Source organism: Canis lupus, chromosome 19 (assembly GCF_048164855.1).
Source record: "Canis lupus baileyi chromosome 19, mCanLup2.hap1, whole genome shotgun sequence".
Taxonomy (NCBI): Eukaryota; Metazoa; Chordata; class Mammalia; order Carnivora; family Canidae; genus Canis; species Canis lupus.
In genome coordinates, this window is record NC_132856.1 from 29125869 (window position 1) to 29151016 (window position 25148).

Sequence of the window (25148 nt, forward strand, 5' to 3'; positions counted from 1 at the left end):
CATTTTGCACCTTACGCCCCCATGACTTCTATGCTCATGCTTAGGTTGGGCTCTCTGAAACCAGATCCTGAAATGATATTTGTGTCAAGTTGACCTCGGGAAGAACTGGTAGGGAGGTGGGAAGAAGGAAGGAAGCCTAGCCAAGCTAGGGTATGACTCAGTGCTGCAGGGGAGGCCCAGGCTCTGTGCACATCTGCCCTTAGAATTGATTCCGTCAGGGGCAAGTAGCGGTCTAGATGGACTCCCACGCCAGTCAGTCACTGGTGAGGGACCTCTAGTTCTCTGAGCTCACAGGCAAAGTGGCTCTGGCACCTGTTGTTAGATGCTGAGAGAGGGATGTGGATGCTGGCTTGTGAATACAGACATTCACTGGGGTCTGGCATGGACAAAAATGGTGAAGCAATTAAAAGAGGTGGGGGGCAGCACTGATAGGTCTGTTATTACTCACATCTCTCTCCCTTCTTAGATAGTCAGCTTCTCTAGGGTGAGGACGGGAGTCATCTCTGTAATACCATATGTATCTTTGTAATGTCAACATCAAGCACCAATGTCGGCTCCGTGGGTGTATAACTAATGCAGCTGCACGGCTCTAAGAAGGACCCCCCACTCCGTGTAATCCTCTACTGTCACCATTTTGAAATTCTTACTGATTGTTGAACAGGGAGTCCTGCGTTTCTATTTTGCACTGAGCCCCATGAATTATACTGCTGGTCCTGCCTAGCACAAAATGGACATTTGATAGGTGTTTAGTGAATGCAGGAACGATGCCTGGCATTCATTAGATGGTCAGTAAGTGCAGGCTAAATGGGTGTATCAGAAGGAACTGTTGACTTTATGTCTTCAAGTGCAAAGATGAGGTATGGTGGGGTCTTGCCATCGACCCTGGCTGCTGCTTCCTCCAGTCTTCACACCTCTCTAGGCCCCTGATGAGGTGTGGGTAGGACTTGTTTATTTCAAGTCGCTATTTATTTTTCTCTTCCCATGACACGGAAAATTCTTGGCATCAGGCAGCCTCAGGGTAACACTATTTTTATTTCCCCAGCAGAATAATTAAATTTAGGTTCAGTTGCTCTTCCTTAACAGAGAGACTGTGGGCAAAATAGGATGAAGAGCTGTTGCAAATGGCTGGCTGGGATGGGTTCCAGAGAGACTGGGCACCTTGATCTGGAACACATTTACTGTGGATCCACATGGGGAGGAGAAGCAAAGGCTTTGCTAAGATCAGTCAGCCAGACCTGTCTGCTGTCTAGAGCAACCACAAACATATCTGAGAATTACAGAACTGGGCGGAGCCGGAGGAATGATCATCTAGACAAGGGGTCAGCAAACTATAGTTCACAGCCCAACTCTGGCCCAATGCCTGAATTTGCAAATAAAGTTTTATTGGAACACAGCCACTGCCATTCATTCGTGTATTGTCTATGGCTGCTTTCATGATACAACAGAACTGAACTGTTGTGTTAAAAACTGGGTGGCAAAAAAACCCCACAAAAACTGGGTGGCATGCGAGACGGATAATATTTATTATTTGACCCTTTAAAGACAATGTTTGCTGACCTTTGATCTAGATAAGAAACCCTCAAAGAGTGCTATGTAGACATTAATAGTCCTTCAGAATTATTATAATATTCTGGAGTAAAGTCTCTCTTTTCTGTTTAACTTGAAGCTGAGCTCAATTTTATATTGAAATCTTTCTTTTACTGCCGTAACTCAAAGAAAATGAGTCAACGGAAGGGAGAATTGTTAGAGACCTATTTCTTGTCTCATTGGCCACCATTCTTCTTGAGGCTCAGGCACACAGAATGATAGCCTTTCCCTGCATGTCCCACACATGTTCCTGCTTTCCCATATGTGCTGCTCCTCTTCTTGGAAGGAAGGGTCTATTTTATCTTCTCTATTTCATGATCTCCAATTGTGAATCATCTCCTAAAGGATTCCATGGAATGCCTAGAATTACCACTCAGCAGATTTCCCAAGACGTCCACAAGTACTTCTTGAAAGCTTATGGTATGCAAAATAGTGTTTTTCAGTGCTAGGAATTAGGGGAGGGGTTTTCTCAGTTTGGATTCCTCCCCAGAGCAGACCCTGAGACAAGGATTCAGGTTCAGGAAGCTTATAGACAGGCAATTCTAGGGAGCAGAACTGAGGAAATTAGGAAAGTGAATTAAGGCAAGGAGCAAGGATGATAAAGATGTGTTAAGGGGTAGCTGACTAAGGGGTAGGTAACTCTGGCTCAATTTTGCTGGGGTCCTTCTGTTGGACTTGTCTCATAATCATAGGGTGAGAAGGCTGGAGGATGTAGCCATGGACTTTGCCCCACCACTGACTGAGTTGCCCCTGGGGTTTGAATTCTCCTGCATGCCCTGGGTTCCTCTGTCTGCTATAGAGCAAGCTCCCAGGGCCCCAGGAAAGAGAGACACGTGTACCTGAGGTAGAAAGTTGTCAGTGGGCTGGAAATAGTCTACTGGGGTTACAGGTGAACTCAGGTGTGCTGAGAAGGTATGGGCTGGGCATCAGCATTTCCTGCTACAGAATGACATTCAAAATATTTAACCTGGGGGCGCCTGGGTGGCTGAGTTAAGTGGCAGATTCTTGATTTTTGGCTCAGGTCATGATCTCAGGGTCCTGGGAACGAGCCCTGAGTACCAGCTCTGTGCTCAGTGGGGAGTCTGCTTCAGGATTCTCTCTCTCCCTCTGCCCCTCCCCCTGCTCTTTCTCTCTCTCTCTCAATTAAATGAAAAAGTCTTTAAAAAAATTATTAGCCCATGCAGCATGAGCACAGACCATTCAGAACAGGTGCTAGTTGTGAACATCTGGTGTGGGCATGCCAGCACTCGAGTGCAAACAATCAGCTGTCCCAAGGATGCACACATGAATAAGCATCTTGGTTTTTAGGCTGAGCTGCTCTCCAGGAAAAACTGATGGGATTTCTATGATGACATCCTCTTCCAGAGCTTTTAGCATCAGCCCCAAATCACTCAGAACAGTTGAAATGAAGATCAGAGTTGGTTTTGTTTGTGGCCTCAGGGCATAGACAGAAGCCTCCCGCCTCTCTCAGCCCAATTACCCCTCTCTACCTTAATTTAAAAAGGATTCAAAGAGTCAAGAAAGCCCAGTTCACTCACACATGGTCACCCCAGAGATTACAAATGATTTTCATTCTGCACCTCTCTTCCCATCCTGATCTCAAAGAAGGGGGCTGGTGGAGGGAAATCTAGCAGGAAGGGCTCATGAGCCGGGAGCCACATTACTATGCAATTTAGTGTCTTCACTATTCCACGCATGCATTTCAGAGGGAATCAAAGTGTCAGAGAAATTGAAGATCCTTTAGAAACCTCCTTGTGGTTCTCCTTTCCCCACTTTTAATTTCATTATTGATTTTCATGAAGTCCTCCAGAAGCCCCCAGTACCTACAGCTTCCTTTTTTCAAAAAAAGAGATTTTTAGAAAACAGGGAGTTTACAGGCTGGTAGAGATACAGCATCCTTGCAGCCAGATAAGCCCTTGGCCTGACACTGAGGCCTCTGTCTCTCCTGGTGAAGGGTCCACAAATTTCCCAGGATTAACCTGTCTCACTGCAGGGTTCCAATCTGTTTGAGGTCAAAGTATACCCTTAAAGGTAAAGAAGGACAAAATACTGCAGTGAGGAGCAGATGAAGCTGGTGCAGTTATTTTGAATATAAAGATAAATCATTGAATTTTGAAATGGTTTTATCTAATAAATAAACACGTGCCGTGAAAAAAATGGCTGGGCTGGCTGAGGTCCAAAAATCAGTAAGACACAGAAGGATGACCATGTGGCTCTGCTTCCAGATAATCACAGCTGGCAGTTAGTTCCAGGTGCTGGGCTCCTCTGTCCTCACGGATTGTCCACTCTCTGTGGGCTTCATTGGCCCCTAAACAATGAGCACATATCACTGTGGCTTTGATCTTAAGAATATTCTCCACACTGCTTATTTGCTGGTTCTGAGCTAAAGTAGAGTGAGAGCCATCTTAAACTGACTCTAAATCTTCATTCTCACCGATTTTTAAAATGAGTACAGTCTTTGTAATAAGACCCAGCTTGCCTATTTAACATTAAACCACATTGTGGTTTTTTTCCCCAATATGACATTGACCCACATCTAAGCAAATATCTTCATGTTCCCCTTTGCACTTCTTCCATTTGAGAAGGACTCATTAATTCATATATTTGTTCATTCAATATTCACCAGTAGCTTCTATATTCTAGGGGCTGTTCTGGGTGTTCAGGATGCTATACAAGATAGTCAGGGCTCCTGCTTTTAAAGATCTGATAGGCCAGTAAATGGCCACTGAATTGTGGTTTTATGTGGCACTTATAAAACATGTATAGGGACACCTGGGTGGCTCAGTGGTGAGCGTCTGCCTTCAGCTCAGGGTATGATTCCGGGGTCCTGGGATTGAGTCCCACATCAGGCTCCCTGCAAGGAGCCTGCTTCTCCCTCTGCCTATGTCTCTGCCTCTCTATCTCTCTGTGTCTCTCATGAATAAATAAATAAAATCTTTGTTGAAAAAGAAAACATGTATAAAGTATATTTACCTGCTGTTAACCTAAAAAGAACATGGAGAAATCATCTGCTGCTTTTCCTCCTCTCTCTCTCTTTTTTTCCCCTCTAGGACATCTTTGGCTTACTGACATTTAGCCCTCTATCTATTGGGCTTTGCCATAGATGGCCAAAGTCAAAAGCTAGCAAAGAGGAGCAAAAGAGACAGATTTTTAAACAATTTTTTTTTAAATTTTTTATTTATTTATGATAGTCACGCAGAGAGAGAGAGAGAGAGGCAGAGACACAGGCAGAGGGAGAAGCAGGCTCCATGCACTGGGAGCCTGACGTGGGATTCGATCCCGGGTCTCCAGGATCGCGCCCTGGGCCAAAGGCAGGCGCCAAACCACTGCGCCACCCAGGGATCCCAAGAGACAGATTTTTAAATAATTAAAATTTGTCCATTTGCTCGCTGGCACCTTGTTATAATCTTTTTTAAGAACTCTCGGTTTGCACAAAAGAGTATCAGAATGGGAAGGAACTTTAGGGCACATCTGGCCACAGGGCCCTCCTTTACTAAGTAAGAGAGACTCAGACCCAGAGAGAATCTGGGGCAGCAAGCTGGGAGGGAGACTCGTGGTTGTGACCGTGCATCAGCCTGTCCGCAAAAGCCACTGTGCCACTGTCAGGAAGAAACCCTCCTCTCCTCCCCTGGCCTCCTGCCTGCCATTTGCACTTTATTCAAGGAAGACCATGGGCTACAGTCTGCATGGGTGCAAAAGTTCCGATGCCTCCCTGCAAAGGAAGAATTGCCTAGAAAATTAAACCTAAATGACATGGAGAGGCAAGGAAAAGCATGTCTTATTGTTACTGCTTCTCTGCTTTAGCTCTTGCAGAATCCTTTTGGGTTCTGGAGCTGTGCGCTGCAGCTGTGGCCGCTTCCTCTTCCTCTTCCCTCGGAGGGGAGTTTGCGGTAATTGGGTGTGATCCTCGATAGTGCAGAAGCTCTTCATTGTTGGTTTTACGTCCACTCACGTTATCATACGGAGGAGCCAGACCACGGCACAAAACAGGCGTGGGCGGAGTTCTGGGTTTTATCTGCCACTTACTGATGCAACCCGAAGTAACTCGCTAGACCTCTTCGGTTTCATTCTCCTGTGTGAGATGGAGGTGACACCACCAGTATCTCACAGCTGTTTTAGGGATTAGGTAAAAGATCATATGACAGTATCTGGGGGCAGTAGATGCTCTATCAGGGGCAGCTCTTAATAGTAATGATGATAACAGTTTGTCTGGAATCACACAAAGTAGAGCAAGATGTGTGTGTAGGGGCTGGCATGTACCTGAAGTACTCGTGTGCTTCTCTGAGTCCCACAGTAATGTCTTTAGGAAACCTGGTCTCATTCTGATCCCAAATTTGTATTTGAAGAAAGCATGAGGCACACTCACAAAAGGTGGAGGACTTTCTCAGAGCCATACAGCTCTTGGTGACCGGGCTTGGACCAGGGCCCAGGTCCTCTCTCTGGCCCACTTTTCTGGGTCGGTGATCTCTCCAGGGTCAGAGCCCTCCCAACTGCACAGTCTGAACACTCACACAAAGTGGGGGAAATCCAGACCACAAAGAGCCTCTCTGTAGGTAGAGTTCCTATTTTGTCAGCAAGCAGGTATGAAAAAACATCAGTATGTTTGCTTTCTTCACACTCAGAGTTGTGGATAATGTATTGAAGACTTGTAACAAGAATGCACGGTTTTCATCAAGTGGGCTGGAGGGGAAGAAATGCCTAGACCCACTTCATGTGGTGGCCCCTCCAGAATTAGATTATGCACAATTGTACCCCCCAAAGGATCAAAGAGAGATGAGAATCCATGTGGCCTAGACTGGAATTGAAGGAAAGAAGACTGGCACAATAAATATTCCAGGCCTGAAATCTCTGCGATACAGTCTCGCCCTGTCCATGGGCTGGACCACCTTTCCGGGTTCAGCAGACTGGTCTCCCCAAGAGCACTCATTAGCTCTACTGATGCTGAAGGTCAGCTGATGAGCAGCATTCCTGTTGGTTTTCTTCCAGCCCTTTTCCCCCTTTCTTACAAAGAGACTATTTAAAGCACAATTCCTGATCTCATACTTGGACCCATTTTTAGACACTAGAATAAAGAAAATTAGGGGTTCTAGGACTGGGTATGTTTCTGTCACACTCACCAAATTGCAAGCTCTTGGATAGGAATATTTTATCTCTATTTAATCACAGGAAAACTTCCCAGGGAGGCTCAGGTTAGCTCCTTTTATATAGTGACAATGCAAGAAAGATTTCACTAAGAATAATAAATGAGATTATTCCATCAAGACACTTTTACTGAACCCATACCTGAGAAGCAAATAACATTACCTTCCAGTCCCAGTTACAGATTTTGTATTAGAGATGGTTGTTAATTTCCCGTCAATCATTTCTTTTCCAGCTCCTCCCTTCTTTCTTTCAGAACCTGCCCATATACTTTGTAAAGACTCAGTTCCCACAGTCCCTGCTGAGTGGGTGTGCGATTTGCTTCTCTGAATGCAGACAAGTAGATCAGGAGTCCCTACTAAAATGCAGACAATCAGATTCTCTCTCTTGGGGATAGGAATTGGGTTTCTGAGCTGCCACTGAGTGTCTGTTAAGCATTTAAAGAGAGAGGTGAAATTAGCAATGGGGACATTGTGTTTGTTCTTGTGCCAAGAAGCAGAAAGAACTGGTCAAGAGATAGAGATAAAAAGGAAGGTAGAGATAAGGCTAGAAATGAGAATGAAGGAGTATGGGTAGGAGGGAGGGAAGGAGAGAATGCAGAAAAATGGCCACATTGTAGACAGATGCAGAGACCAAGAAATCAATTCATTTAAGAGAAACTAAGCACAAAATATTGGCCTTGGGGCACCTGAGTGGCTCCGTCGGTTAAGTGTCTGCCTTCGGCTCAGGTCATGGTCTCAGGGTCCTGGGATGGAGCCCCACATTGGGCTCCCTGCTCAGTGGGGAGTTTGCTTCTCCTCCCTCTGCAGCTTCCCCCTGCTTGTGCTCTCTCTCTCTCTCAAAGAAATAAAAAAAATCTTTAAAAAATTTTTTAAAAATCTTTCTGTTACTGCTTCCAGTATTTTGTGCACATTAATTGAATTCTCTGATCTTTCATTTCATTATATCCCCCTGTGATGCATACAGTCCTTACCTTTTCCTGTGTGTGTGTGTGTGTGTGTGTGTGTGTGATATAATGGGTTTTTTTCCTTGCAGCCAAGAAATATCAAGACAGATTTGTATCCATAATCTCACCTACAATGAACAGTAACATTTCAAGATGGCACCTTTGTCTTAAGAGTAGAGCTCACGGTCTAGGACAGGAACCAAGAAGTGAGGGAGGCTTTTGTGATCTATTATTTTAGCATCATGTTCATTGATTTCTCTGTCACTAGTGCTTCACGTGCTTTGGCTCTGTTTTCATTCTTTGCATCAAGCTAAAATAGATTCTATAATTGATATCCTCCTCAGAGGAGCGTGACTTTCCATCTGGGATGGATTTTCAAAAATTCTTACTTGGATCCCAGAGGGTTGGAATGGCTCCAAGATTCCTCATAACACCATTGGCCAGCACCTCTTTTCCCCTTCCCTGAAAGGTGTGAATTTGACCTTTTCATTGGTCACCCAGGCTGCCATATTCAGCTACTTGTGACTAGGATACAAAGGGCTTTGAGGGACAGCAGCCCACAGAGTTCTATTTGAGGGATGCCAAATGCTTCCCCAGGACCCAGCTGGTGCCTCTCTCTCACACCGTGCCTGAAATGTGCACAGTTATTTCTGGTGAATTATACTATTATTGCTCACGATGAATTCTAATATTAAAAAAATTAGCAAATATAAAAAAAAATAGAGTTGCCCACAGAGAGGACAGAAAACTCTCAAATCTGCTGGTTATGTGACTTTGGAAACATCAAAACCTTTGTCCTTCAGTTTCCTCATCTGTAAGAGAATAATACTAATACCTACCTCAGAGAGTTGTTATGTGGGTTAAATGAGTTACTATTTGTAAAGCCCCTAAAAGGGTGCCTGGCACTTAGTATGCGCCCTGTTGAACACTTGTAATTCCTATTAAAATGGTGATAGAGGGTAAAGTCTGCAGCTTTTTCTCACAAATATGTAAACCCTTACACTTAGAATGTCTGAGGTTTGGAAAAAAGGAAAGGGTCAAGGGGTCAGGTCTTGGTGGATTGGGAACACTGTAGGGTGAGACCAGGGGTGAAGTTCTCCCTCCTGAAAGGGTTTCTTCACATATGTATGTGAGGCTTTTGGTGGTGGGCTGGGAAGAAAAGTCAAGATAAGGAGGAGGGGTTTTGGAAGTTACAATAATTTTACAGTGAGTAAAAGTCTTTGTGAAAGTCTGTCTCAAAGGCTCAGGCATTGACCTGTGTGTGTGTGTGTGTGTGTGTGTGTGTGTGTGATTTAAACTCAGGAACACAAGCATGAATATAAGCAGATGTGGGTCCCTGAAACATACTCACTTTTAAAAGATATTCTCAAAAGTTGTTGGTTGGCAACAAAAAGTTGACAGAGATTATAAGGATATTGGGGTGTTTGGTTTTAAGTCACATTTATTCAGGTATAATTCACATACAGCAAAATCTACCCTTTTTATCTAGTGTAAAGTTCTAAGAGTTTGACAAATGTGTGCAGTCATGTAACCACCACCACAATCAAGATATAAAGCATTGCCACCTCCCCCAAAAGTTCCCCTGTGCCCATTTGTGAACAACTTCGCTTCCCACCCACAGTTCTGGTAACCACTGATCTTCCTCCCCCTGGGTAGTTTTGCCTTTTGCAGAATGTCAGTAAAGTTTCTATAACTTTTGAACCCAGGTCAAGTAATAAACTCTTTTAGCATCCTGATGCCCTTATCATAGTTATATCGTATATACAATTGACTAATACATTGTTAAGTGTCTACTTCTCTTCTGCTAGACTTATGCAGGCATGTTCCAGGGTGGAGATTATGGAGATAGTTCTTTACTGTATATTTAGCAGTACCATCAATTAGAGGCTCGACAAATATCAATGAATGAATAAATGAATGAATGAATGAGCAACCTAATGACTATAAGGAAAGTGTTCATGTTCTAAGTCACTACGAAGCAAAAGCAATTTGATATTCAGTGGTATCAAATCTATCTTATTGTAAAGCACCCAGAGACTATATTATTCAAACATTCCTCAAGAGTATGCATATACTTTTCGAGTTATATTGAATCTAAATACTAGCAATCAGAACCACCCCCAGGCAATCCCAGATTCATGAGCAGTATGCTCAATTAATTTAAAATAAAATGAAGAAAAATCTTTAGATGTTTAACACTATTACTATTATTTTGTCTAACTGCATATTTAAAGCTATTTATTTCATGATTTTTACACTCCATATATTTTGCAGCAAATCTGAAATTACAGTGATGCTTAAGAGCAAAATCATGAAATCCTCAAAATCAAGTTTATCTTCAGTGTGCTCGTCGAGTTCAGAAAGGAGGTCTTTGTATTTGGGTTTGGTTTCTTGGCCCTGTGAGAATAAAGAATAAGTAAAAACTAAATTTGGTTTGCCACCTTGGTTTTACAGGTAACAAGCAATAAGAAACATGTTATTAACATGTTATTGTAACATAACATGTTCTTAACAATATCATGTCAAGTTGCTACTAGTGCCACTAGTTGAGCACTATGTTAAATCTTTTCATGGGTTATTTTGCTGAATTTCCATGGTGACCTTATTGAATATATTATTATTATCCCCACTTTACAGATGAACACCAAAGATTCAGTGAGAATTAAGTCACTTGCCTCAACCTAGGCAGCTATTGGTATAGAGCCAAATTCATAGTCTTGGCTTCCTGATCCTGGAGCCCACACTCTAAACTACTAAGCTATCTGCCTCTCTAGAAACATAGATACGTTATGTTTTCAGAATTTCAAAATATGGGATGTCTTGGTGGCTCAGCAGTTAAGCATCTGCCTTGGCTCAGGGCGTGATCCTGGGGTCTTGGGATCAAGTCCCGCATTGGGCTCCCTGCAAGGAGCCTGCTTCTCCCTCTGCCTATATCTCTGCCTCTTTCTGTGTCTCTCATGAATAAATAAATAAAATCTTTTTTTAAGGATAGAATTTCAAAATATAATCTCTTTCTTTTTTAAAAACATAATCTCTTTGTTATGGGAGAAATTCACTCTGTGTTGCACTGAACAATAAAAATGTCCAGATATGTGAAATAAAAAATGCTAATAGAAAATCTGTGCTTTGGAAAACTGTTCAGCATTTAGTCTGATCATAAATCACACCCAAGTCCATAGTCCTCATAAATAGATTGAAGGAAAACATATGAGTAGTACATACATGGAGAGGCTTTTTAGTTTCCCACCACAGCTTGTGAAATATCTTCCCAAGTGGCATTAAAACATTAAGGTCATTTGGTTCTCTGTTATTCTGAGCTATGTTTGCATTTAGTTCAACCCCAAATGCTCACCCATGTGCTAGCTGTAAAAAGCTATCACAGCAATGACTAAGGCCCTTTAGGAATGATGATACATTCCTCTTACAGGCTAGACCATTCTTGTTTCTCTAGGCTCTTGTTTCTCTCAAGAGGTCCCACCTAACAGTGAGGGTGAAAGAGCTTCCCCTGCCTAACTGCAGGGACAACTAAGTGCTACGTTGAAAGGGTCAGATCCAAGGTAGAGATAGGATTATTTACTGGTGAAAGGGCACACTGCTCAAGGGTCAGAGGTGGGTGTAGATCTCACTTTTTTCTTTTTAAAATATTTATTTATTTATTTATTTATTTATTTATTTACTTACTTATTTACTTATTTATTTATTTATTTATTCTTTTAAGAGAGTGAGCATGAGTGAGGGTAGAAGGAGAGGGAAAGAATTCTAAGCAGACTGCCCACTGAGTGCAGACCCACCTTGGGGCTTGATCCCAGGACCCTGAGATTAAGACCTGAACCAAAGTTGGAGGCTTAATCCACTGAGCCACCCAAGTGTGCTAGATCTCTTTTTTTTTTCTGCATATTGGAAGAGCACCAGAGTTGACCCAGGTCTAGCCCTCTTGGGGACTGACTAGCCATCTTGTCTTAGTTTCTCCTCTCCTCCTCTCCCCCCCTCTCTCCCTCCTCCTTCTCCTTCTCCTTCTCCTTCCCCTTCTCCTTCTCCTTTTCTTCTTCTTCTTCTTCTTCTTCTTCTTCTTCTTCTTTCTTCTTCTTTCTTGTTCTTCTTGTTCTTGTTCTTGTTCTTGTTCTTGTTCTTCTTCTTCTTCTTCTTCTTCTAGATTTATTTATTTATTTATTTATTTATTTGAGAGAGAGAGAGGCAGGAAGAGTGAGTGGGGTAAGGGGTTGAGGCAAGGAATATCCAAGCAGGCTCCTGCTGAGTGGGGAGTTGAACGCAGGGATCCATCTCACAAGCCATGAGATCAGGACCTGAGCTGAATCCAAGTTTCTGATGCTTAACCAACTGAGCCACCTAGGTACCCCTTGTTTTTTTATATCTTCTTAACAATACATTTAAAAGCTCAGTTTTATTGTATCTGGCTGACTACAGAGGATTAAGATCCCCCAAGTCTTGTTAGCTTATGAGAAAGGAGATGCTCTTCTCAGAATGCAGGCCTCAGCTAAAAGATCCATCTCTGTTTACCAAAGAACCCCACATGGGGATGTAGGAGGAAGCCTGGTTAGTAACTAAGGGGCTGCCATCTTTAGCCATGGCCTTGGATGCCCCTACCTGCCTTAAGGAATCTCACAGAGCTGGGTGCTCCATCCAAGGCAGCATTCTGACATTACACATTTGGTCCATGAAGTTAAACTATTGCTATTAAAATTGAGAATGCCCCTGAGTCCCCTGGAGTCTCCTGAAGTGTGGCTTCTGCTTTTGGGTGCCTCTCATAGGAGGCAGGGATGTGTCTGCTGCGGGAGATCCAGGAATTGGCTGCCTTTCTCAAGTGTAGCCTACACTGAGGAACACAAGGCTGAAGGTGTCTTTCTGAATGATTGGCTTTAACTTTTCCCCCCAGCTGTTCTCAGAGCTCTCAGAATTATAACACCACCCCTCCCCTTATCCAAGGTCTCCCAGAGTTTCAATTCCCGGGATCAACTGTGGTCCCCAAGCAACCATTCTCCTTCTGACAAATCATCAGAAGGTCTATAGAAGCCTCATGTGAGGTCACAGGGCCCACCATCACTCACCTCCCTTCACCTCAGTCACGTGGTCACAAGAAGGGTGAGTACCATCCAATAAGGTACTTTGAGGGAAAGACCACATTCATGTAACTTTTATTAGAGTATGTTGTTATAATTGTTCTATTTTATTATTAGTATTGTGACTCTCCTACTGTGCCTACTTTATAAATGAAACTATCATAGTCACTGTGTTCATAGGGAAAAGTGGTCTGTAGAGGGCTCAGTTCTGTCCTTGGCTTCGGCCTCCACAGGGACCTGGGAATTACCCTGCTCATGAGGGGGGAGGTGACTGTACATCAGAGTGACCCTCTGCTAGGTGCTCATTCTCATGTTTGTTGAAAGTTCTCTGAGGATTTGCCCAGCCGCCAGCCAGGAGGCCTTTTTCTCTCTGGATTCTGTCATTCTTTTGGCCTCTGATGTAGGCAAATGTTACAGGATTTACTCACCCACACCTTCCTTAAAGACTCTCTAGAACGTCTTACTGCTTGTCAAATTCTGCCTACTAATTCTGGCTGAAAAAGTCTTTTTTTAAAAAGGAAAATTCAAAGAACAATACAAAGGATTCTTATTCTTCTTGTAATTGAAAATATGTGCCCTTTGACCTATATCACTTTGCTTCCCCCTCCCTCCGGGCCCTGGCAACCATCATTCTAGTCTCTGTTTCAGTGAAGTTGGGTTTTTAAAAAATCACTTATTCGTGGATCCAGATCCAAGGTTGATTTCTCACATAGTCTTTTGAAATAATCAGATTCACAGGAAGTTGTCCCCTTGGCCCAGCGTCCCCTGGTGGATGACACCTGATGTAACTGTCCTATATGAAAGCCCACACATTTACATTTTAATAGAATTATAATACTTATCTTTTTAATTTGTCAGAACACACATAGCACCCTAGACACTGCTTCCTTTTTAGTTTTTTCTTTCTCTACCTACCAATAAATATTGGTGGTCTAGACTTTGCACGAGCCCCCCTTTTCTTCTTACACATTTCTCCTATGCCAGCATTTCCCAAAGAATGCTTGTAGACTGTAATGCAGTTTTAGGTGATATAGGAATAAATATTAAATACAAATTAATAGTCATCTATTCTTTTACTACCTTCCATTTTTACCCACTGAATTGACATTTATAATCATGATAAAGTATTCCTATAAATTTATTTAAGTAGGGAGTTAAAGAAAAAAGTTCTAAGTGAATTATCATACAGGCTATAGGTAGATGTGGGAAAAATATTAGTATTTCAGTGACTGAAGGTTGGGGAATATGCCTGTATGTAATTGAGGTCGGTGACCTAACTCTGACTTCTATATTGCCAGCACAAATCTCTATTCTGATCTCCCAAATCATATGTCCTGTTGCTCTGTTTCTCCTCTGGCATGTTTCAGGGACATCTTAAAATTGACACATTCTCATGGAACTCATCACCTCTCCCCCACCTCACCTCACCTCAAATCTGCTTATACTCCAATCTTTGTCTTCTCTGGGAATAAGGCCACCACCTACTTCTTCCCAGGGTCAGAAACTGGGGCATAAACATTTGCTCTTCTTATTTCAACACTACAGCCAATCAGTTATCAGATCCTGTTCATTCCACCTTCCAGATGTCTCTCCTGTTCACCACCTTCGTCCCAAGCATCATTGTCCTTGGTTTGGATGCTCTGTCACAGACACTCTCTCTTTGTCCGACCCCCACCCCAATTCCTTCTGCAGGTGGTGTAACTTCTTAGTCCTGGACTAAGAGGCCATGCCTGGCTTTCTCCTACCCTCAGGCTGTGCCTCTGTAATTTGGCTTCTTTTTGCCTCCTCAGCCTTATCTCCTAGTGCTTCCTGCTTTCCCTTCTCATCAACTACTTCTTGGCTGTCCCAGGTCATTGACCATCCCTACCAGGCTTTGCATATACCATTCCCTCTGCTTGGAATGCTATCATTCTCAGCCCCCACCCACTTCCCTTGCATTACCAACTCTTGCTCATTCTTCAGATCTCAGCTATACCTTTTTTTCCCCAAGAGTGCTTCTTTGACCGACTACCCCAAGATGGTCCCTCTGTTTTTAAATGCATGCTCTACTGTTTTATGGTTATTTGAATATTTCTAATTACTTTTTCAGCATGTGTCTCTGCTTTGCTGGATTGTTAGCTTGTTCATTGCATTAACTCTAGTGCTCAGCTCACTTCTTGGCATATGGTAGGTATTCATTAGACATTGTTGAATGAAACAACATGATTGTTGGCTCTTTGGGCCCTCCATTATGATGTGGCTCCTATTTCTTCATGCCTGTTAATTCACTTACTTCTGTGAAATTCCTAAATTGTGTTTGCAGCAGATTTTTGGCAGTAGCTTTTCCAAGTTTACCATCGGGGTCAGAAGAGTTTCTGAAAATCAGAGCGATGGTGGCAATGGCTTTTTCCAGGTCTGAGCCCTTCTTGAGAGCTGTGAGGGAAGAAATGACATAGTCTGGGTTAGGAATGACCCTTTCCCAGACATGGGGTTATATTTCCCAAGGGACCCAGGGGGTGCAGGTCATGTCAATGTGGCCCTGTCCTTGGAATTTTTGCCACCTATCTGAGAGTGGAATGAAGGGACATCTGACTCTGGATCTTTAAATAATGGAAACAAAAGTTTCTTCAGGAGCAAAAGAATTATTTGAATTAGGATGAGATTGCCTACCTGTTTGTCATGTGACCTTGGGAAGACACCTCACGTCTCTCAGCATTGGTTTTCTGATCTGTAAAATATTGAAGGGGTACCTACTATGTACTAGGCTCAGACTCTGGCATTGAGGATACCACACTGAATAAGACAAAGTCCTGCTCTTGTGAAGTTTGGGTTCTATGTCAGAGCATCACCTCATGCTAGTGTGATACAGGGGATGGCATCCAAAGCAAGCTCTTTGATATCATGATGGATAAGGGACTCCCTTTGACTTACAGCCTCAGTCATAATGACTTCCCAGCTGGTTTCTCTGGTTTCAACCCCTTGGAAGGGTGGTGCTAACTCACTTCTTTCCGGTGGGTAGCACCCAGTGAACACAGAACTACACACGGTGCGGTGCAAAAAAGTCATTTGTTCTCTGTCCTGTTAGGCCCTTGCAATCCTCTATCATAAAACTTCTCACATATTACAGTCATTGCATTTTTAATGGTCTTTCGTCTCAACTAAAAGGCAAGTTCCAGAGACCAGGGATCGTATCTTTATCACTGTATTCCCAGTGACTGGCACAAATTTCTGCTACATAGTAGGTGCTTGTACATGCTTTTTAATGAATGAATAAGAAGAAAATAAAAGAAAAACAAAATCCTACAGCTTTTAGCCCAGGTAATGTGCAACAATTGTTGCTTCAAAGAATGATGATCAGAGAGGATGACACAACTCTCACAACAAAAGATAATACAACTTTTGTATTGACAGTGCACTATACTTCTGGTATTTTCCTAAGGGACTCAGCACCCAGAAGTGACACAACTAGATGTGGCTTCTGCCCTCTTACAATATACTTTGCAATCTAGTGAGATAATAAGCAATAATCAAGAAGAGATGTGTCTATGAATCTGTTTTAATGTATATTCAATAGTTATTTGTCCATATATATATATTACACATACTTATAACTTGTGATGTATGAGGCAAAAAAAGGTGCAGAGACAGAAAAAATTTTTAAAAATACATCTGGGAGGAAAACTACTTAGATAGCTAGTCTTGGAGGTCTCTGTGTATAGACAAACATTTAAGCTAAGACCTAATGGATGGGAAGGATCTTGCCATGTGAAAAGTGTTGGGGGGGGGGGTGTCAGGCTGGGATTCGGGTTATTCCGGATGTCCCAGGCTTGGGGAGCAGAACGCATGAAGGCGAAGATCAGAGGGAGTCTGGCGGGTTGAGGGAGCTGGAAGGAGACAGGTGTGGCAGGAACCTAGAAGGGTGTTTGATTAGGAAAGGAGGTGAGACTGGACCATGTAGAGCTTACAGCCCCTGAAAAGGAATCAGACTTTTCTTTGCAAATATTTTCTTCCAGTCTGTCAATTGTTGAGTTTTTTAATCCTTTCAATTGAGATCTTTTGTGGAGGAACAGTTTCTAATTTTTATAAAGTCTGATTGCCAATTTTTCCTCCTATGAAAGATTTGTACTATGTAAAACTAGAAGTTTTATAATTTTATGGTCTACATTTAAATCCATGATCCATTTTGAGTTCATTTTTTGTAAAAGGCATGAGACTTAGGTGCAAGTTCATTTTTTCAACCTGTGGATGACCAATTGCTTTTGCACCAGTTGTTGAAAATACCTATCCTTCCTTCGTTAAGTCATTTTTACATCTTTGTCAAAAATCAATTGGGCATATTGTATGTCAATCTCTGGGTTCCCTATTCTGTCAACAACACATTGTTTTGATTCCTGTAGCCATATAGTAAACCCAAACATAGGGGAGAGAGAGTCCCCCACTTTCTTCTTTTTCAAAATTATCTTGTTTATTCTAGGCCATTTCCCTTTCTGTATATATATAGAGAGAAACTTGTAGTAAGCCTTCAGAGAAATTTGAGGAGAATTGATGTATTTGCTATGTTGACTCTTCCAACTCAGGAACAGTATGTATCTTCATCCTCATACCACATTAGAGATGCTGGAATGATGTGACCTTACTGAGGACACACTAATGATAAGTGGCAGAACTTGAATTTGAATCCATGTGGAACACATAAGCCTCATGATGATAGGGATTTCTTTTTCTTTTCTGTTTTCTTTCTTTCTTTCTTTCTTTCTTTCTTTCTTTCTTTCTTTCTTTTTTCTTTCTTTCTTTCTTTCTTTCTTTCTTTCTTTCTTTCTTTCTTTCTTTCTTTCTTTCTTTCTTTCTTTCTTTTCTTTTTGCCTGTCTTGTGTTCTGTGGAACCTGCAATATTTAGGATAATGCCTGGCACATAGTAGGTGCTTCACATATATTTGTTGAATGAATGTCTGCTAAACCTGTGTTCTCAGCTTCTTACTCCCTGATTTCCTTTCTAGCTTCTTTTTTTAAAAAAGATTTTATTTATTTATTCATGAAAGACACACACACACACACACACACACACACACACACACACACAGAGGCAGAGACACAGGCAGAGGGAGAAGTAGGCTCCATGCAGGGAGCCCAGAGTGGGATCCATCCTGGCACCCCGGGATCATGCCCTGAGCCAAAGGCAGATGCTCAACCACTGAGCCACCAAGGCATCCCTCCTCTCTAGCTTCTGATCCTCAGTCTCACTGCCTATGGCTCATGCCTGACCTTTCCTACTTCTATCTGCTTGTCTAGTGGCTGGCTCTCCATCTAGCCTAGAGCTCCAGCCTCAGAACATTCCCTGCTTCTTTGGATTTGATTTTTGGCTCTTTATCCCTCTATCCTTAACCACCTTTTCCCTTCATCTCTGCCACATCCATGAAACCCACAGTTAGAATTGAGATTCTCCTCGATTACCCAACACTGTGCTGCTCATCAAAATCCCAGGAGATAAGTATATTCTTCTAGCTTGTGTCTATCTGCCTTTCCTGGGATGTGTGTATTTGAGGGGGTGGGATGCTATATGGTGGTAACCTTCAATTTAAGTGGCTAAAGAATAAACTCTATTTATTCTGTCTTTATGAAGCAAATTGCTTAGAGGAGGTAATTCCCTAAGAGGTAAATATTCCTTCAGTAATTTTGGTCATTTGATTTATTAAGTAACGACTAGGAGCAATTTGGGAAGGCTTTAGTATGAGCTGCTCTACTGGTAGCGTCTTGCTCTCCAGGCTCCACCTTTGTGGTGAGGAAGGGGTGTATTTGCAAGCTGTGAGTGAGTTTGCAAATAATGACAGACACCTTCCTTGTTTACTCGGTGCCAGATGCCTTTCAAACATAATCTTATTTAATGCTTAGTAAAACCCACAGAGGTAGTACTATTTGTGTCTCAATTTTACATATTGGAAATTGACACATGGAGAGATTAAGTGTTTTAAGATCAAATTGCTCAGAAGTGGCAGATGAAAGAATTGAAAGTCTCTTTGACTACAAAGACTGTAGAAACACCTGCCAGTTTGGAGGATCTCTTTGTAAGGCCATCTGCACAGAGGCAGTGGATTCCAGATATTGTTCAGCTCCAGGAGGAAGTTCAGGTCCATCTGCATTCTAGATGGGGACTCTATTTGGAATGAGTCAACTCCTCTTCCTTCTCCACCATTCTTTTAAACCCAACAGGAATTTCCCCCTTGACTATGACATAGCATATGTTCATAGTAAGAACTGAACTAGAAAATATTACAAATAAAAGATAACAAGATGCTCTGGTTGTCTTACCAATAACTCATGATACTTTGTGAGATGTTTTGGTTTCCTGTTTTTAATGGTTGGGTTCTTCCCTTAATAAACTCAGCATGTTGCCTTTTAATTCCTGCCCTGTCTGCTTCACAGAGTTGTGAGCAAATATGTGAAAGCATATTGTAAAGGGCTAAGTCCTAGTAAAAACCCAAGGGTCAATGTTTCTCTTTTTGGCATCTTTTATCAGCTTTCTTGCCTCTGGAAGGGGAGTGTTGGAGAGGGTGCTAAACCAGGCACTTCATATTGACCTCACCTGCTATTTCCTACTTTACTTTTTATGATTTAACAATACTAAACGTGTGTAGTCTCTTACTCATACTGTTCTGCAACAGATATTTTTTGGGGAAATATTTATTGCTAGGCTCTGTCCTACTTCTGGGGATGGGCCACTGAGCAATATCAAGAGAACAATACCTAATTTCCCGGTGCCTGTGTTCTGGAGGATAATAGTAATGAACAATTACAGAGCAGTATTTGACATTCTAGTCATTCCTCCATAGGATGCACAGGATTCAACTACTTAGCTCTCATACCAGCCTTCAGAGGTGGGTTCCCCCATATCATCGCCACTTTATAGGTAAGGAAACTGAGGCTCATGAAGGTAAGTAGCTTGCTCAAGGTCACACAGGCAGTCTGGTTCTTTACTGCGATGCACACTACCTTTCAATATTGTTTTTCAGGCAGTGTATTTCATAGGACTCTTTCTCAAACCCCCAGATTGGGCAACATGTCCCTCCTTTGTGCTTCTCTAATTCTCTGAACATAAACTTATCATAACCCTCACACTAAAACTGTTCATCTGTCTACATTTCCTTCTGGATCAGAGAGGTCCAAAAGAAAGGTACTGTGAGCCATAATGATAATCTAATCTTTCTGGTAGCCACATTAAAAGAGTGAAAAGAAGCTTACAAAATCATTTCCATAACATATTTTATTTAACCCAATCTATCAAAAATATTATCATTTCAACAGGTGATCAATCTAAATAAATTATTGAGATATGTTACACTTTGTTCTACTAAGTCTCTTAAATCTGACTTACCAATTACACTTACTGCACATTTCAATGCTCAAGATCTACACGTGGCTGGTGGCTGCTATACTGGACAGAGCAGTTCTAGACAGTGTGTTCCTGAGGACAGTTACTACAGTTTATTTATCTTTACTACACTCATTCCCAGGCCCTGGCGTGTTGTGGGCCTCGGTATACGTGTGTTGTACTGAGCTGACCAGAACTTCAGAGCCATCCTCTGCCTTGTTCCCCTCACTTTCCCTGGAAAATGGCACACAGCTCTAAACATTAGATCTAGTGAGTTCCTGGCGTATTAGCATAATAGAAATCCAACTCTCAGTGAAGCAAGGTGTCAGAATTGCCTCATTTTAGAACTTTTCCTAATATTAATTCTTTTTGCAAATGGAGAAATGAAAACCTGCTGGAGAGAAGTGGTTTGTCCCAGTTCACATAGGTAGTAATATGGCAGGACTAAAAACTAGGTCTCTCTAGGTCAGTAGTTTCCCCAAAACGCTAGTGCTTTTCAAAATTCTCTGCTACAAAACTGCTTTGGATACTAGAGGCAAATATGTACTCATCCCCTATTCCTATCCTCAAGAGATCAGGGCATAGGGCCGAGCAGCCAGCAGAGAAAAATGTGGGTTTATGTTGACCTCTAGTCCATGCTCTACCTGTGTCTTATTTCAGTGGATAACATTTAAAACCACTTGCCACTGAATAAAACCTATTCTGGGAAGTTGAGCCATGTTTATCCTGTGCTTTTTTAAGGCATGGGAATAATGTGGCCCAATGGTCCGATGAAAGGAGTCAGGTCCTAGGAATGGTGTGTGTGTGTGTGTGAGTGTATGTGTGTGTGTGTATGTGTGTTTCAAGGGCAGTAAGAGTGATAGAGTTACAACTTCCCTCAACCTCCGAGAAGGGATAAATTGTATTAGACATGTGGTGGGACAATTATCAAAAGTATCCAAAATCATTTAAATTGTAAAACAGAAATCATAGCTTTCTTATTGTGATAGTATAAAAATAGTAGTTTCATCGAGATGGAGATTTATTTAAATAAAAATACAGAGTCTCCTTTGGAGATATTGGCTAGACACCTAGGAAGAAAGACAATTGCAATATAGTAATATCCATTTATGTTCATTACTCTGTAAACATTTTAAAGCCACAAATTTTGGAATAATGATCCAAGTTTTGAATGACTTTTTTCTTATATTGTTCCTTCCATGTCAATATTGTTATCTCTAAAGATATTTTCCTGATAAAAATTGAATTGAGGGGAAATATTTACATTTTGAGGGTTGGCCACACTGTGTTTTCACTCCATCAACAGAGGCAGTTGGGGGTCGATTACATCCTGAGTCCAATGACCATTTGTGAACTAGATATTGATGGCCTTGCTCTGGACACACTGAGGATTCTGCCCATAGAGAGGCAACTGGACTCATGGGAAGTGGCCTGAATTAGGAGTCAGAGGATCCACGCTCTCATCTTTGCTTGGCCTCTTATGGACCGTCTAGGTTTGGGCAAACTAATTCTTGGACCTCGGTTCTCAAATCTTTAAAAAAGAACATGATGTTATGCTATATGTTGGCAAATTGAACTCCAATAAAAAGAAATTAAAAAAATAAATGATACAATGGAAAAAAAAGAACATGATGAATATTTAAGGATGTATCCACAAGTTCTCTTACATCTCTGGCATTCTTTAATGTCCTCTTATATCTATTCTTTGTGTGCTATCACTGTAGAAGAGAAATACGTACCATTGCAGTCACCCCATGACTTACCTTTTATTGTAGCCAGTTGTTTTGATATCGAAATGCTGCCAACAAAATGAGAGAAACAGAATGATTTTGGAGCTTGGGTATTTATTTCAACATCTCAAGTAAAACAATACAGAGACACCTGGCTGGCTCAGTCTCGTAATGGTCAGACTCTTGTTTTGGGCTCAGGTCATGATCTCAGGGTCTTGAGGTCAAGCTCCATGTTGGGCTCTGTGCTCAGTGGAGGTCAGCTTGGGATTCTCTGTCTCTTTCTCCCTCTGCCCCTCCCCTGCATGCACACATTCTAAATAAATAAATAAAATATTTTTTACAAATAAAGCAATACAAAGATTTAAAAATTAATTTGTTTTCAGTAAACCTTCACTGACCCTGTGGGTGGAAAGTCATCTGTCTTTCAAACTCCTTTTTCTCCTTGCCACATAGTAAAGACATGCTCGAGTATGTCTAGTGCACATATCCTAGTGTTTCTTGCATTTATGTCCCCACAGGGTTAAATTCTCTCCGATGGAAAAGAAGTGGAAAAGTGTGGTCACCTTCCATGTAAGCTCTTCTCTGTTCTTTCCCATTTCCACCTGACTGATGTAGAAATTATCCAGGGCACTTTGGAAACCTCATGTTAAAACCACTATCATCCTGGGTCTCTACATGGCTACATTGAGTAAATCTGCTACAGACCTGAACCCCCACTCCAGACTGTCACACGAAAAAGAAAAAAATAACTCCTTGTTCCATAAAACACTAGGATTTGAAGTTGATTTATTTGTTCTGAATCTAGGTACTATGCTGGGGGTTGGGGATGCCTCAGTGACTGATGGGGACATGTTCGTGCACTCTTGTGGCTTAAGGTCTAGGACTGAAAACAGATATTAAGCAGGTATTTCAATAAAAAGTAATGGCATAACCAGATTTGCATTAGGGGAAATTATTTCACTGATATATCAGGAAGAGAATGGATAAGGGGCCAGATGGGAGGTAGGAAGATGAATCCTACTCCCTTAAAAACTGCAAGTCAAAGTTTGATTGATATTTCAACCCACAATGACTAGAATGGTTTTCAAGAAAGCCAATAAGAACAATAGCACTTGGTCACATCTTTGACAATTCCTTAAAGGAAGCTTCCTGGTTCAAGATCTGGATTTGGCATTAACTAGCCAAGAGTGCATCACTTTGAGGAGCCTCTTTTTTTATTTTATTTTTAAAATTAGGGAGCTGGACTCTATGATTTTTTTCTGAGATTTATTTATTATTGTTTGAGAGAGAGTGAGCAAGCAGGGGAGGGGCAGAGGGAGAGAGAGAGAGAGTCCAAAGCAGACTCCACACTGAGCACACACAGCTCGGTCTCACGACCCTAAGATCATGACCCTGAGATCACAACCTGAGCCAAAACCAACAGCTGGACACTTAACCCACTGTACCACTCAAGGTCCCCAAGGACTGTACAGTTTTTTAGAACTTTTATGGTCTTCTTGGTGAGTTCCTCTTGATTTTCTAGAAACTCTGCACTGTTATCTGTTATTATTTCCTTTATACAATGTGCTATCTTTCACTTTGCATACAATGCACCTACAGCATGGCTTGTGTTCTTTCTTTCTTTCTTCTTCCTCTTCTTTTTTTTTTTTTGGCTTTTGTTATTTTCTATTGCCACAATCTCCATTAGTCTGTGTGGGCTTTGAGACCAAGAGTTTATGCAATTTATCTCAAAACCTTCCAACCCTCACCTAACAGAGTGCTATCTAGCAGTTGTTAATTGTTCAAGAAAGTATTCTGAACTATAATACATCTCCTAAATAAAACTACACAAGAAAGAATATTTTGAATTTATTAGTTATAATTTGACACATTTGAATGATATGAAACAATTTCCCTCTGCCATGGGTAATCTGAAAGAATTTGTTGTATAGGTAAACTCCTTGCTAATTTTGATTTACAAATGTTTCTCAAGAGGCACTCAAAGATATTTGTGTTAATCAAATCATCTTTTCAGTTTGCAGTAAAATCTGCCCAGTTGTTCCCTTTTTTTCTCCAGTTCAACTTACAGCTGTTTTGGGGTGGGTACTAAGTACCAAACTTAGAATATCTTGACCATCGAGTTGACACGAACTCTTTGGAAACGCACTTGAAAGCTTAAATGAAACTCATTAAAGGAAAGCCACGTGCCACTGACCTTTTAGGCATTTTCCTAGGTGCTAATGTGGATGTTGGGGCTGCAGAAAGACTGGGGTCCCCTTCCAAGTGGAGTGCTTGGTCCCGGCTACTGTGCATACAGCCACACATATCTGGTCGTTTGTTGTGTGTTGGTCTTTCCTAAGCAACAGTCACTTGCCCACTGTTACTATTGTTGTTCACTCCATGACAACTATATAAGGCTTTATTAGAAGAGCTTTTTGCTAGTGTTACTGGACATTAAACCATTCAGACATTCGACAAATATTTGAGTGCCTGCTATAGGCCAGGTGCTGGTGCTGGTGATACAATAAAGAGCAAAATCAAACACAGGCCCTGATCCAGACAGCTTAGTGGGAAAGACAGATAATCAAGTCATCACACAAAAAATCCCACCCAGGAACAGTACTATGCAAGGGGATGCTATGAAATTGGTGTCAGTCAGGGAGATCAGAGAGGCTTCCCAGAGGAAGTGATGTTTGGTGATGTGTGGGAGTTAAGTACATGAAAGGTCAAAGGTCCACATCGTGGGTAGAAGGAATAGCCTGTAGTAATCTTGGGGGAGGGAGGGAGTATGGTGATCAGGAGGGATTAAAAGAAAGGCCAATGTGTCTAAACCGGAGGCTGAGGAAGAAGAGGAGGCATGGTGGATAAGACCATGAAAAGCTTGTAGGTCACAGTGGGGGATTTTCACCCTACGTCAAAAGAAAAGGAAAGCATTTGTGGATTTTAAGCAAGGAGGGTAATCAAGTTAGATTTACATTTTGGAAATATCACTCTGGCTTCAACGAGAATAATGGTTTGTAGAAGTGGACAGTATAAATACAAGAATACTGGCGGGAAGGCTACTTCTTTTGTGTTAGCTTAGAGGTCTTTCTGTAAAAATCAGGGAATGTGTCAGCTCAGTCAGATAAGTCTGGTTCAGGGAAGACATGACCAGCGATTACTTAGATCACTGGTGAGTTGATGGGTGAGAGGAAATGGATCTCAACAGAAGCTATGAATAGCCATTGTCCAGGCTTTGAGTTGGCTCCAGGACACTGCTATCTTATTACTGCATCACTGGTCACTGTGTACCATATGGCCATGTCACTCTCATTGCTTTATGGGTTTTCTTTTCACTCCTCCCG

At 41.8% G+C, this 25148-nt stretch overlaps 1 protein-coding gene and 1 long non-coding RNA gene across 12 annotated transcripts in view; one reads left to right on the plus strand and one right to left on the minus strand.

Annotated features, from left to right (window-relative positions):
* The window catches only part of LOC140610055 (uncharacterized), a 128538-nt gene that overhangs the window by 24539 nt on the left and 78851 nt on the right, over nucleotides 1–25148 (plus strand). For 6 of the 11 annotated variants that reach the window (XR_012011829.1, XR_012011834.1, XR_012011835.1 and 3 more), the window contains exon 1: nucleotides 12704–12772. The exons of 2 other annotated variants lie outside the window; for them this stretch is intronic. This is a non-coding gene — a long non-coding RNA (uncharacterized lncRNA). Of the gene's footprint in view, nucleotides 1–12703; nucleotides 12834–22341; nucleotides 22396–25148 lie in introns of those variants that run through there. 3 more of the 11 variants (XR_012011827.1, XR_012011828.1, XR_012011832.1) reach the window with 3 other exon arrangements.
* Nucleotides 9104–24129, minus strand: SNTN (sentan, cilia apical structure protein). Its single transcript, XM_072785548.1, has 4 exons — nucleotides 24020–24129; nucleotides 21859–21893; nucleotides 15023–15162; nucleotides 9104–10069 (listed from the first exon to the last, which is right to left on the minus strand). The coding sequence occupies exons 1-4, from the start codon at nucleotides 24127–24129 to the stop codon at nucleotides 9911–9913; spliced, it is 444 nt and encodes a 147-aa protein (XP_072641649.1). The 3' UTR covers nucleotides 9104–9910.